At 37.6% G+C, this 14,369-nt stretch overlaps 3 protein-coding genes across 3 annotated transcripts; 2 read left to right on the forward strand and 1 right to left on the reverse strand.

Annotated features, from left to right (window-relative positions):
- The first annotated feature begins 64 nt into the window (after window positions 1-64).
- On the forward strand, window positions 65-5,526 carry LOC148695962 (protein ILITYHIA-like). The gene is made up of 9 exons (XM_088696925.1): window positions 65-235; window positions 444-611; window positions 700-876; window positions 1,007-1,129; window positions 1,275-1,445; window positions 4,044-4,367; window positions 4,481-4,598; window positions 5,006-5,075; window positions 5,179-5,526. The coding sequence occupies exons 2-5, from the start codon at window positions 540-542 to the stop codon at window positions 1,308-1,310; spliced, it is 408 nt and encodes a 135-aa protein (XP_088553051.1). The 5' UTR covers window positions 65-235; window positions 444-539; the 3' UTR covers window positions 1,311-1,445; window positions 4,044-4,367; window positions 4,481-4,598; window positions 5,006-5,075; window positions 5,179-5,526.
- Window positions 5,527-9,135: 3,609 nt separating this feature from the next.
- Window positions 9,136-10,123, forward strand: LOC137735436 (trihelix transcription factor ENAP2). Its single transcript, XM_068474860.2, is given in 1 exon segment — window positions 9,136-10,123. A coding segment is annotated over 1 exon segment (726 nt). The 5' UTR covers window positions 9,136-9,335; the 3' UTR covers window positions 10,062-10,123.
- Window positions 10,124-10,363: 240 nt separating this feature from the next.
- LOC137735437 (LOB domain-containing protein 21-like) lies at window positions 10,364-11,119 on the reverse strand. The gene has a single exon (XM_068474861.2). It carries the CDS (start codon window positions 11,066-11,068, stop codon window positions 10,535-10,537), a length of 534 nt encoding a protein of 177 aa, XP_068330962.2. The 5' UTR covers window positions 11,069-11,119; the 3' UTR covers window positions 10,364-10,534.
- Between the last annotated feature and the right edge of the window lie 3,250 nt (window positions 11,120-14,369).

Below are 14,369 nucleotides of genomic sequence, written 5' to 3' on the forward strand. Positions count from 1 at the left end.
ATGGTCATATGCATATCTGGTAACTTAAATGTATCTTTTTGTATATTGTACTTGGTAACTTAAATATACATTGATTTCCTTTCACTCCATTCCCACTAAGTTTAGATCAGCTTTCATTGATAATGTTAATAATTACAAGCCAATTATTTATGCTGTGAATTATAATGTCATAAGTTTAGATCAGAATGTTGAAGTCGCTACAGGCATTTGGATTGCCTTACATGACCCGGAAAAGGTTTGGTGTACCAATTATTTTTCTGAAGTGTAGTGTCTATACTTTGACTAATGGATAAGGGTCCCATCTTATGGTTTAAGATGGAGATTTATCTGTGTTTTAGACTTAGTTTACAGTTATAAACTTTTGTCCGTTGCTAATGTAATATATTCTATTGCCATGCAAATATGTTTCTAGTCTCATGTGTTTTCTTTATGCTTTTGTTCAGTCCGTTGCAGAAGCAGCAGAGGATTTATGGGATCGGTATGTGACTTTGGGACAGACTATTCAGGCCTTTTCCAAGCACTTTTGCATCTCAATTATAATGTCCTTTTTGCTGCTGCGGAGTGCGGAGGCATTGGCTGCTGCTTTGGATGAATGTCCCGATTCTATACAGGTTTGTCTGACTTTAACTATCAAACCTGCATTGACCTTGTTAAACCCGTCTCACAAGTAGTAATGTTACAATAATTATTGTTATGCAGGAGTCTCTTTCTACTTTATTTTCTCTGTATATCCGTGATGCTGGTTTGACTAAGGAGAATGTTGATACTGGTTGGCTGGGTCGACAAGGGGTAGCCTTGGCATTACATTCTTCTGCTGATGTACTCGGAACAAAAGACCTTCCTGTTGTTATGACATTTCTTATTTCAAAAGCACTGGTAAGATTTACATCCCCTTTGTTTCGAAAGCATGAAGTGTGCATTCAATTGGAAAGAGATATTGTATAGTCCTTGTCAGAAAGGAGAAGTGTTGACTTTAACCACGTTGTCAATGTTTCTCTATATGCAGGCTGATCCTAATGCCGATGTTAGGGGAAGAATGATCAATGCTGGTATTATGATTATTGATAAGCATGGCAGGGATAATGTTTCCTTGCTATTTCCCATCTTTGAGAACTACTTGAACAAAAAGGTAATCCTATTCTTTTCTCTGTACAAGGATGATGAACCAGCCTTGTTTTTTCCCATCAAGAAATTGTCTTATGACATTGTTTATGTTGATAGATACAATATTGACGTTAAGAGGAAAGCTAATCCTATTCTTTTCTCTGTACAAGGATGATGAACCAGCTCGTCTCGAGGCTTTTGGATAAACTGATGAAGAGTGACAAATATGGGGAACACCGTGGAGCTGCTTTCGGGCTTGCTGGAGTGGTCAAGGGATTCGGTATTTCTTGCTTGAAGAAATATGGGATTGTAGCTCAACTACAAGAAGGACTTGTAGATAGGTTGGATTTCTAACCCGGTTTAAGAAGTTGACGGGAATTTCTGTATATGTTGTTGGCAATTATATTTTGTGAGATTTATTATGTTTCTAAACGTAAGAATTCCAGAAAATACAGGTCAGGACTGATTAGTCATTAAATGATTGATCATTGTGTTGTTGGACTACACTTAAGCTAGTATAGTCTGTGGGGACAAATAATTGTTAATTCTGAGGTTGTGGAGTTTTCTTTCCTCTTCTCATTGGTTATAAATCTTATGTTGCAACTTGTTAAATTTTAGGTAGACGGGCCATGGGCCCACTCTAACAACACCGATACTGTCCCCACTTAACCACTTGTTCAATCCATCCGGTGTGGGGTTTTAATACAAAAGGTCTCGATATTAATTAGAGTGGGGTAATTCTATTTAAAGGGCTTGTTCTCAAGCCTTCTAGTCGATGTGGGACAGAGGAATTCTAACACTCCCCCGCACGTGAGACCCTATTTTATGGGTCACATGTGAAGTTCCATACATCAGCAACCACATGGAGCCAAGCCGGGGCTCACCCGTTCACGCGGGGCCAATGGGGACCCACCCATTCATGTGGCATCTTTTGGCCTACATGGAGCTAAATCGGGGCTCACCCGTTCACACGGGGTCAAGGGGGACTCACATGTTCACATGGATGTATGGTCATACCCAAGAGACAAGCATGAATAGGAAACATACCGATGTAGTGGATATCTCGTGCTAGACATGGCTTGTCAGAATCCCCACTGGGTTGCAGCAATGCAAGTTGAACTCACAGCTCTCGAAGACAACAAAACGTGGAGTTTTGTTCTTCTACTGCCCGGGCAACGACCCATTGGCTGCAAATGGGTTTTCAAGCTCAAGTACCACTCCGACAGAACTCTTGAACGCTACAAAGCGCGTCTCTTGGCCAAAGGCTTCACCCAACGTGAAGGTATCAACTACAAGGAGACCTTCGCACCAGTGGCCAAACTCATTACCATGCGTTGCTTATTGACTGTGGCTGCTGTCCGCAATTGGCCCTTACATCAAATGGACGTCCAAAATGCCTTTCTTCATGGCGAACTTCAAGAAGAGGTATACATGTTGCCCCCTCCGGGTTGTTGTCGACAGGGGGAGAATGTTGTGTGTCGACTCCACAAATCTTTGTATGGTCTTAAACAGGCGTCCAGAAGTTGGTTTCGAGAATTTTCTTCGGCAATCTGTGACATTGGTTTCTGCCAATCTAAGGTAGATTACTCTCTGTTCACTCAAGTCAAGGGTACTTCGCTCACTATTGTATTGTTATATGTTGATGATATGGTGATTACAGGCAACAACGAGACAGAAATCAAGAACCTAAAGGCTTTTCTTAGCAGTCGATTTCGAATTAAAGATCTTGGACTTTTGAAATATTTCCTTGGAGTTGAGGTCGCACGTTCGAAAGCTGGAGTCACAATATGCCAACGGAAATATACACTGGACATATTGGAGGAGGCTAGGTTACTTGGTGCTAAACCTATGAAAGTTCCAATGGAGGCCGATTTAATGCTTACACATGCAGGAAGCACTTCACTTCATGAACCTGCGAGGTATAGGCGCTTAATTGGAAAATTGATTTATTTGACCATCACAAGACCGGAAATAGCATACACTGTCAACACATTGAGTTAGTTTATGCAAGATCCACAACGACACCATCTTGATGCAACGTATCGACTTCTTCGATACCTTAAAGGAGCTCCTGGGCAAGGTTTGATGTTTTCTTCCCAAAGTGAATTACATTTAACTGGTTACTGTGACGCAGATTGGGCTCGTTGCCCCATTACACGTTGATCAGTGACTGGTTACTGTATTTTTCTTGGAAAGTCACTAGTGTCTTGGAAAAGCAAGAAACAAGTTACAGTAGCCTGTTCATCCGCGGAAGCGGAGTATCGGTCCATAGCTGTAGCCACTTGTGAATTAAGTTGGCTGAGATATTTATTGGAAGATTTGCATGTTAACCATCCTCAGCCGACAAGATTATTTTGTGACAACCAAGCCACCTTACACATAGCCGCAAATCCGGTGTATCTGAATGTACAAAGCATATTGAGATCGATTGCCACACAGTCCGAGAGCGAGTTCAAAAAGGAGAAATCAAAACTTCCTATGTTAGGATAGGGGAGCAGGTTGCAGACTTGTTTACCAAGCCATTACGTGCGCCTATTTTCCATGCACATCTAGGCAAGTTGGGTGTGATTGACATTCACACTCCAACTTGAGGGGGAGTGTTAAAGGAAAGAAAATCATGTGATCTGATTGAGAGTGATTATAGCTTCTGGAATTGTCAACTCTTGTGACAGAGTGATTGTAGGATGTAAATGTAATTAGCTTGATTATAGGTTCTGTTTACTTAGAATAGCTTCTCAGCTTTGTATAAAGGTCCTACCTTGTGTACCAATATGATTATCAATGCAATATACAAGTTCACAAATTAATGCAACTTCTAGAATAGAAGTGTCTTGCGACTCGAGTCATTTATTGTTGCAAGATCACTTGATCACTCAATGCTTCTGTTTCTTATGCATTTTATTGTTGCTATTCATTTTTGTATTTCCTTTCCATTACAGGAATTCAGCAAAATGTCGTGAAAGTGCTTTACTCGGATTTGAGTGTCTCTGTGAATCACTCGGAAGACTATTTGAGCCGAAAGTGATCGGTTATGTACAAAGAAGTTCTCTATATGGACTTAATATTCACCTGAACTCTCACTCTTACCGTCCTCCTATCATCTTTTTTGATGCAGGTATGTAATTAAAATGTTGCCACTACTGTTGGTTTCATTCTTTGATCAAGTTGTTGCAGTTCGTGAAGGTGCCGAGTGTGCAGCTCGTGCAATGATGTGTCAACTTAGTGCTCAAGGAATTAAACTGGTTCTTCCATCTCTTTTGAAGGTAATTACCTTATACCTTACCCATTTATTTATAAACTTGTTTGGAAGTTCCTTAATCATCAAGTTTGTCATTTTAGTCTCAGATAATGATGTATAAATACATTATTTTGATAGGGTCTTGAAGATAAAGCTTGGCGAACAAAGCAGTGTCCAACTGCTTGGGGCTATGGCCTATTGTGATCCTCAACAGCTGTCTCAGTGTCTCCCTAAGATTGTTCCAAAATTGACTGAGGTTTGACTTTATATGGAGTCATGGACATGAGTTTATGTAGCACTTTTAAAATATGCATATTGTTGTCTTATGCTTTAACAGACACACATCCTAAAGTACTTTGAGCTTGCACTTCCTGATATTATCCGAAACTGTTAAAAGGATGGTGCTATCTACACACCAATTTTTACTTTTCACACACCCTTCTTAATTTCCAATCGTCGGATAGAATGAATTAAAGAAGATCAATGGACAAAAATTTAACAAGGGTGTGTGAGAGGTAAAATAGGATTTGTGAATAGCACTACCCCTCATAAAAAAGCATCTGTCCGTGATGGATATTTAACATTATTTAAGGTGAAGCTACTACAAGTATTTGTTTTACCTGCTCTGTTTAATGGTCCCCTTTGTTTGGAAATTGGTTGTAGTATTTACCAAGGTCATTGGGCGTCCAATTCCAGAACTATTTACAGCAGGTGCTGCCTGCTATTTTAGATGGTAAGTACAGTTTGTGGATGGTAGTCTGTAAAATATGGTATCATGTATCACTGTAGGACTTTGGTGCACTATTTAAATTTAATGGGAGCTTATACTCTTACAGGTCTTGCTGATGAAAATGAGTCTAAGTGAGGCAGCTCTAGGTGCAGGGCATATTCTGGTTAAGCATTACGCAACAACGTAAGCACTGCCCTGGTTGATCATTGTGATGTCTCTCGAATGAATTGTTTGTTGGAGCTGGAGCTACTGATCACCTCGTCCTCCAAAGTCGAGCACATTAGGGCCCAGGACGAGAAGATGAGTATGATTGTACGGGCCTTAGCAATGTTCGGCTTCCAAATCCCGATGCCAACACCTGATCTTGCTCCACCTTTGACTTCCTAGCCACTTCGTCCAGCCGATACCCACTAGCATGATGTATTAAACCTAGAAGACTTGTAGTTTTTTCTTTTTTGTTCGGACATCTTGTATGTTTTCATATATTTTATAATTAAATACTTTTTCTTGGTTTATTAATTATTGTTTAGAATTTAATTACAATATTTATTAATTAGGGTTTGCGCGACGAAGAGTGACCTACATTGCGCAAAGTGGTTTTGCGCAATGTAGGACCTACGTCGCGCGAAGTGGTACTTTGCTCGACGTAGGTCAATTCTTCGTCGGGCAAACCCTATTGTCACTGCCTTGACGGTGGATGCGCGATGAAAGTTCGTTGGGCTAATTTTTGCGCAATGTTTTTTTTACTTTACGCGACAAAGGACTTGCGTTGCGCAAAGTCTTTTTTGTACTAGTGGTAGGTCTTTATTCACATATCCAAACCACCTTAATAGATTTTCTTTCATCTTATCTTCAATTGCGGCCACTCTTACTTTACCTCGGATATTCTCATTGTTAATCTTGTCCTTTCTCGTTCACACATCCAACAAAGCATTCTCATCTCTGCTACAATCATTTTTCTATGTGTTGAAGCTTGACCGCCTAATATTCTGTGTCGTAAAGAATTGCTGACCTTATTGTCGTCCTATAAAATTTTCCCTAGTATTAGTGGCATATGACAGTCGCATAACATACTGGATGCACTCTTCGACTTCATCCATCTACCTTGTATTCTATGATTAAGATATTCATCCAATTCTCCGTTCTTTTCAGACATTGATAAAATTTGAGTTTTAACAATTGTACATATAAACCACTTCTCATTCGTAGGCGTCCACATGAACTAATTTTGTGGCATTAATAAAATGTGTGTGGTAGTGATCTACAATGAAAAATCAACTATCATGTGTGTGTGACGAAGTTAAATAACAAGCAAAATTAATAACTCATCGTATGTTTGTTGTAAACAGGGATGTAATTGACCACTTTAGCTGGAGCAAATATGTTCCTAAATGCACTTGAGTTTTGAATCCACTCATTGTTGTTTAAATTGGTTGAAAGCAGAATATCACTTTTGAAATCTTAAAGTAACCTATAAATCATTTAAGAGCATCTCTAAAGGATATGTTAAATGTAAAACATCAAAATGATATTTGATGACTTTATGTAGCAATTTGACATTTTGCATAAAAATTTTCTCCACCCGATATGTTAAATAAAAATGTAATTCTATAATTCCTTTATCTATTTGTGGGATCCAATTATTGAGACAACCAATCAAATACTTGGAACACACAACATCATTTATTATGAATTTCATCCTATCTATTAAACAATTATTAAATAAATTTGATAGCAGCTATCAAATTTGACAGCAGAAGGCTTTGCCTTCAATTGCCTCAGCTCAAAGTAAGAAAGTGAAGGCACGGCTAGAGAAAGTCTGTCATTTTTTATCATCTTATGTCTATGTGGCAATTTTGACATCTCTTTTAACAATGCTCTAATTTTTGTTAACTCCCGATATTTTGATCAACTATAACGTTAACGGACAATAAGACTATATACATTTGACTAGGGACCTTCAAAGTTTCAAAGAACTTATGATTCAAATGTTAAAAATACATGCCTATGCAACCATAGTGTATTACCATGGCAATTGTAGCAATCAAATTCAATCATATAAACTCAAGTAAATACCATTTGCCTTTCACATGTACATTAAGCTGAATCAATTAAGATCAATTAGAACTTATTGACACGAAATAATATGGAGCACATGTACTCCCCTTATGCACCAAACTCTTAATTCTCTCCTCGCGGTTTAGATTAATTGACAATAGAATATCGTTTTTGAAGAACATGACAAAGAAAACACTCAATTTATGTTTGCTACAAGCCTTCAACATGTATTACTTGGGCCATGAAGACTCCTTTTGTTCAATCCAATGGGCAATATCCAGCTTACAAATCAATCCAGAAAACCCAACCCCAACCCAAATTCCAGCCCAATGGGCTTAAGCCCAAGAAGCCCATTTCTCAACTGGGGATTCTAAAGTTGTGATCTTCATACAGGTGCTTAAACCCCATCCCCTCCGAACCAGCTAGTCACGTGTCTCGTTTTAACGTTCTCATGTCGTGGGACATTATGCATAACGCAATTGGCTCATTCGCTTATCGTTTTAGCATATATAAAAACCCAAACTCGTTAACGAGTTCGTACATGTACTTTACTAGCATCTCTAAATTTTTCCCGTCAATCCAACATCAAAATATAAAGCATTAACAACAAATAGAACATCTTAGTTGTATTTAACTAGCATTTCTAAATTGTTCTGTGGGGTTGCCCATAAATTAGCCGAGTTTGCCGTTTTTATTGACTATGAGTTTGTATGGTTAGAGGACCCTCCTGAGTTTATTTAGAACCTCCTCTACGAAAATTTGTCGTAATTTCATTTGAAGTTAATAAAATATCCAGCTTCCATCAAATAAAACAAAACAATAAATAGAACATTGAGAAAGGAGATTGAAAATTAAAGCATTAAAAAAAATATAAAGCATTAATAAATAATTATTATGTATTAATTTTCACGAACATTTTCGCGTAGGGGTGAAATTTATTGCCAAATTATCGTGTCAACTGTATTATATTGATTTTGTATCAGTTGGTAATGGCACGGTATTATACCAAACTGAATTTTTTTGGTATGGCATTGCTATTCGATGTCATTACTAATGGTTACCATACCGTACCGAAAAATATAAATATATATTGTACAATTTATATATATATATATATATATATATATATATATATATATAAATAACTATATAATATTTCAATAATTTTAGTAAAAACCCATCATTGCCTCTCATTCCTTCGACACTTTCTCTCTTCGACACTCTCTCATACTCTATAGGGATTGGTGTTGGTGTGCTTGCTACCTATGGTTTCTTACGGCAGGAATTCTATTTGGGTTCTCTAAATTTGGCAACAATATATGAGATAAAGTCATAAAAATAGAAAAAGCAAACGTTTGGACCTTGGCTTGGGTTGAAAAAAATAAAATTAAAAAAATCATATTTTGGCCCAAAACAAAGTAATAATAATTATTATTATACGGTATACTATGTCAACCGAACTATTTAACATAACGACATTGGATACACCGAAAGTTTAGCACGATAATAGTACTAAATTTTGCTATAACAAAAATTTGGTATGGTAATTGGTACATAGGTTTTGGTAGAGTAACCGTAACTGAAACCACCCCTATTTCCGAGGTAAGCCAGAGAGTGAAAATTGAACAATACTTGGCTGCTACTCAAAGATAAGTAGAAACTCCTACTCAAAATTTGTGCTTATGATCATAACCGTTCATACTATAAATCACACTGTAAAGATCACCTTTACAAAAAATAAATTAAAACCAATGTCATTTAGTCAATCTATTGTAGCAAATGCATAAATGGTTCATAATGCTTTTACCAATACCATTCATTTATTTTTAAAAAGTTTAATGACTAAACGACCTTAATTTTAATTAATTTTTTGTAGAGACGATCTTTATAGGGTTATTTATAATATGAATAGTTCTGATTATAAACAAGAAGTTCTATAAATTGATAGTGAACAATTTTGAGAAATTTTAAGTAAGAGTTCCAATTCATCTTTGAGTACCAAGTCTTGTTGTGAAAATTAAAGCGGATAGTAGTCCGTCCAACGACAATTGGGTAGCTGACGTCACTGCCGGCAGATTGAACGGCCAGATTTCCATATCCTTCTCACTCCGATCTTTTCCATCGTCTGTCGATCATTACCTACCCGCATCGACAGCTCCTACTTCCAATCTCTCTCCACCACCTCCGGACCCGAACCCGTCCCTCATGAACCGCCGAACCCGTACCCACGCCCCGGCTGGCCGCGAGGACTGTTGGAACGAAGCTGACACGGAGGCACTAATAACGGCCTGGGGCGACCGTTACCTCCATTTAAACCACGGCATCCTCCGTCAGAAAGAGTGGAAGGAGGTGGCTGACGCCGTTAATTCCACTCAAAATGGCGGCGTCAAGCCGTCCAAGACAGACGTCCAGTGCAGGAACCGCATCGACACGTTGAAGAAAAAGTACAAGCTGTAGAAGTCGAAGCCCGGCCCGTCCAAGTGGCCCTTCTACCGCCGCCTCCACTCCCTTATCTGCTCAACTCCCTCAAACGCCGCCGTATCTACCGAATCAAAACCCCCAATCCTCGCTCTCACTGGCAAATCCCCCGACCCAAGTCCGTATCCCCTCGAAGGGTCTCGCCGCGACGACGGTGGTGATGAGGCGGCGGGGTTATCGGTTGGAGCGGTGTGCAGGGAATTGGCGAGGGCAATTTCCAGATTTGGGGAAATGTACGAGAGGATTGAGAATTCGAAGCGGAAGCAGATGATGGAGCTGGAGAAGCAGAGAATGGAGTTCGACAAGGAGCTCGAGTTGCAGAGGTTGAATATGTTCATGGATGTTCAGGTGGAGCTCGGGAAGAAGATGAAGCTCCCCACGTACTCACATTCTTCAGGTCCCGCCATTGCTGAGAGCTTCATGAGTAGTTTCTTGGTTATATTTGACCGTTAAGAATTACTGCAATGTAAACAATTATAATACCTTTTGATCACTATTCCGTCTTTCGAATTTTAGATTCTCGATTTCTTCTATTTGCTTGATAATTATTTTGTTTTTCGAATTTTAGATTCTCGGTTTCTTCTAGTTTGCTTGATAGGCCTCTGGTTATGTTCTAATGAGATTCTCGGTTTCTTCTAGTTGCTTGACATGCAACTGAGACGTCAAAGCGGCGGTGTCCCAAAATAATGTGTGATTATTTGTACATGAGTAGTTGTTTTGCTTGACATTGTGTTTCTGACTTCAGTAGAGTAATATTATTTGTCAATAATCACATAATCCCTCCTTCCCAATTTTTTATTTTGATCAGAAATTAAGTCCACACATTTCAAATTACCAACAAAGAGAGAGAAAGAGAGAGAAATTTAGGGAGAGAAAGAGAGAGAAAGAGAGAGAAATTTAGGGAGAGAGAGAGAGAGAGCATGAATTCACAGTATATATGAAGAATAGCTAAAATCACTAGCTTGTCCATGCTGGCTGATCAAATCAGATGAATTCTGGCTGAAATTGTTACTATTTAATCCACTCCAAGCAGGAAATCCACTGAAAGTAGCCTCATCTAACATGGCACAACAAGAAGAAGAGCACGACGACAACGAGGGCGAATTCTTCGGAGCATAGCAAGCGAGACGAGCTCGAGCAACAGCCAGATCATGCTGCAACTGAATCATCTTCCTTTGCAACATCGATATGGCGCCAATGCAGCCGTAAACGGGGTCTCTCAGCCTCGCTTCTGCCTCGTAGGCCAGCGAATTCACCGTGTCCTCGCGCTGATCCTCGGGGACTTCGGTTAGGATCTTGCTCACATTGCTCGCCCCGAACACTTTGTGAACTTGGGCGAATTTTTTGGCATCGTCGGAGTGGAAATAGGGTGCGAAAATGCAGGTGGGACTGCATCTTCTCTTCAGTGTCTTGCAAGCTGCGCAAGAGGAGCTTGAACGGGGCTCATGACTTCCTTTCATGGCTTCACCAATTAAAAATTCAACTTTAATTCCTCTAATGAGTTATCTCCTTTCCATCACATGCATATATATAGCCTTATACATATATAATAAAATATAAATGGTTAGTTTTTACCAAAAAAAAAATAATTATAAATGGTTAGTTCAGGAAATGTTGAACAAAATTTAGTGACATGTTATTTATATATTTTTAACAAGGGGCATATCTCATGTATGGTGAATTCGATACCAAATTAGGCTGCCTATTATGTGGTTTAGCCGAACTCACCCTTCCCCTAGTGTAAAAATATTGATGTACTAAAAAAAACAAAAAACAAAACAAAACAAACAAACAAACAAGGAGTGGATTTGTGACACTATGTTTTTTTACATATGTTTTTGTGGAGCCCATTCTGCAATTATTTTAACGATCCAAATTATCTATCATTTAGAACATCATTCGTAGATTATCCTTCCAAAAAATTAGACAAATTCAAATCATTAAGACATTCATTTGTAATAAAGAAAATAAACGAATATGGTTCTATAAAGAAACTCTAAACTCTTAATCAAACGATCATATGATTTCAGATTTTGATGATTTTTGGTAGACATGATATTGCGGCAAGATCGAAAACATAGACGGTTCGGATCGTTGAAATACATTACAGAATGAGTCCCAAATAAAACGTATATCAAATATTGTGTAAAAAATATTGTCACGAGTCAATCCCTTTTTAACAATACTAATCCATGTCCGTATTTTATAAATAATGGACGTCGAGCACAAAGAATCTACGTTTAGATGATATTCAAAATTCAAAATTATGTTTTAGTTGATTGGAGTGTGATGCAAGTTGCAGGGTCCTAAATTTGCATGAGCTATTTTGTGGTTTAAAATGAAGTTTTTCAATTCCATAATTCAATATTTATTCATTTAATTGAATGAAATAAAAAAAAGAAATCGAAAATAATTGAAGATGGGGCACCATCATGATTCTGCGCCATTGGTGGCTATAATGGGAAATGATGGTTCATCAAAAGAGGATGGGATATCTCACTTGACAGAGTGACCAAATTTCAATTGAAAAGTAGATTAATCACATATCAAGAAAGTTGGATTCGTCCACAAGATGGAAAAAGGGAACGGTGCAAAAGATAATGGATTTGTAAGAAATTAACTTGGCTCTTTAGTGGATAAGGATCCTCAATTCACTACGTGGTAGAATTGTAGATTTATGGAATTTTATTTTTATGATCAGAATCGTTCATACTATAAAAAATTTTGTAAAGATTATTGGATTTGTCCACAAGATTTAAAAAGGGAACGGTGCAAAAGATAATGGATTCGTAAGAAATTAACTTGGCTCCTCGGTAGATGAGGATCCTCAATTTGCTACGTGGTCGAATTGCCGATTACATAACTTCAGGCTTATGATTGAAATTGCATATTATAAAGATCTTTGTAAAGATTATATCTGCAACAAAATGAAATTGTTTAGCTATCGAACTGTATAAAAATAGATGGACGGATTTAGTACAATTATTAAGAACTGCCTATTTATTTGCTATAATTGATTGACTAAATAACATTAGTTTTAATTAAATTTGTATAGAATTGATCTTTATATCGAGATTTATAATATAAACGGTTTCGATTGTACATATGAAGTTCTGTGAATCGACTACCAAATAAATTGAGGAGAAATTCGTCCTCAATCTTGGAGAGCCAAACATTGCTCAATTCGAAATTAGGAAAGCATCGCCCTAACATCATTTTCATTTGTGATTAACTCCTTGGACATAAAAACTTATCATTACCCATCATAATATTCTCATACCCGAACTTTTAAAGCTTACCAACTAAAAGGTCCGCTTGATATAAGGGGAATGTATATGTGAAAAAAATGAGGAATAAAGATGAGTGGACAAGGGTGGAGTGAGCAACAAAAATAGAAAAGAAAACCTACTAAAAAATTGTTCTCGGTTTTTCTCCTGTGTACCATTTCACGTTCAACTCCATTTCCGTCACTCCTTGTTCATCTCTACGTACTATTAACACACACAAAATTAGTATAGGACATTAGACTGCAATGTTGATTATGTGAGTAATATTAGCAAGAAAAAAAAACTGTAATATAAGACTGTAGACGAAGCCCTCTTAACACTCGAACTACAAACCCTTTTGCCTAAACCCTTAATTTAGGTTGACGCCTGCCAAACTCTCCAATTTAGTCCTCTTCGCTTTTATTTTCGGCTAATTAATTTTTGACCCCATTATTTTTGAGCAAACGAGGGAATAAGTTGTCACTTCGAACATTTTTGTGGTAGAGAGACGACATCAATGGTCAATAGTGCTCCTCCCTCCGAGAGCCCACTTGATGAAATGCAAGTCGTTTTCCCAAAACACACAAAGAGAACCGCACCATGGAAAGTGTCCATCACGCCTTGGTTTTGGTTGGAAACCCAATCCGGTTATTGGTCGACACGCTCGGGAAGCAAGCGTGGGGCCAAATGTGCATAGAGAAAGGAATATGGGCCGGCCCAAAATTGAATGATTAGGGTTTATTTTTATTTTTTGAAACACATCAATCTTCTCCTTTGAAAAGAAAGAGATACTCCACTTGGAGGAACAGAAAATTGTGTTAAGTCATACAACAAGCTAATTATAATTAGATATCGAAATCAATATGTACCATACGTTTTTACAATTCAAGTGAGTGAATCTGGATATCTCTCACTTACAAACATCACTAACTCGTAATATTAGTAATAATTGTCGTTGTTGGTGCGCATAAAAAGCAGTGTCTTATTTAACATTAGCCTCTGTCATACGCATTTGCGTGTGACAAGTTGCTTTTTTGTATTGTTTTATTTTTTTGTTCTAAATATACTGATTTTAGATATTATTGTTTTTTGTTAAAATATATTTTAATAAAAAATAATGAACATAACCACCCATAATCCTAATACGTGGGTTTTTTTAATGATTTTTTTTAATTTTTTGAAATCCTAATTGGAGAAGAATAATTTAGGTATTATGAAAGTTTCATCATTTTTACCTGTTTCCTTCGCATATAGATAAAAAAAAAATGGTGTCTTAGACTGTAGCAATATTTTTGTGGCTTGACTTTGGGAAAAAACTCCACTCACCCAACCATTCCCACTTATTAATGTTGATAAATGAAACTATTCATGTGTTCCTAGATTTGACGTTGTAGGCCACAACCCGAGATCTTCTTATATAATAAGAGATTGCTAAAATGCTTGTTAAAGAAAGAAAAGGATATGCTAAAATTAATCGTGCGTTGATAAAAATTTG

The sequence above is a fragment of the Pyrus communis genome, chromosome 7, assembly GCF_041283825.1.
Source record: "Pyrus communis isolate YQ-2024b chromosome 7, ASM4128382v1, whole genome shotgun sequence".
In the NCBI taxonomy this organism is placed as follows: domain Eukaryota; kingdom Viridiplantae; phylum Streptophyta; class Magnoliopsida; order Rosales; family Rosaceae; genus Pyrus; species Pyrus communis.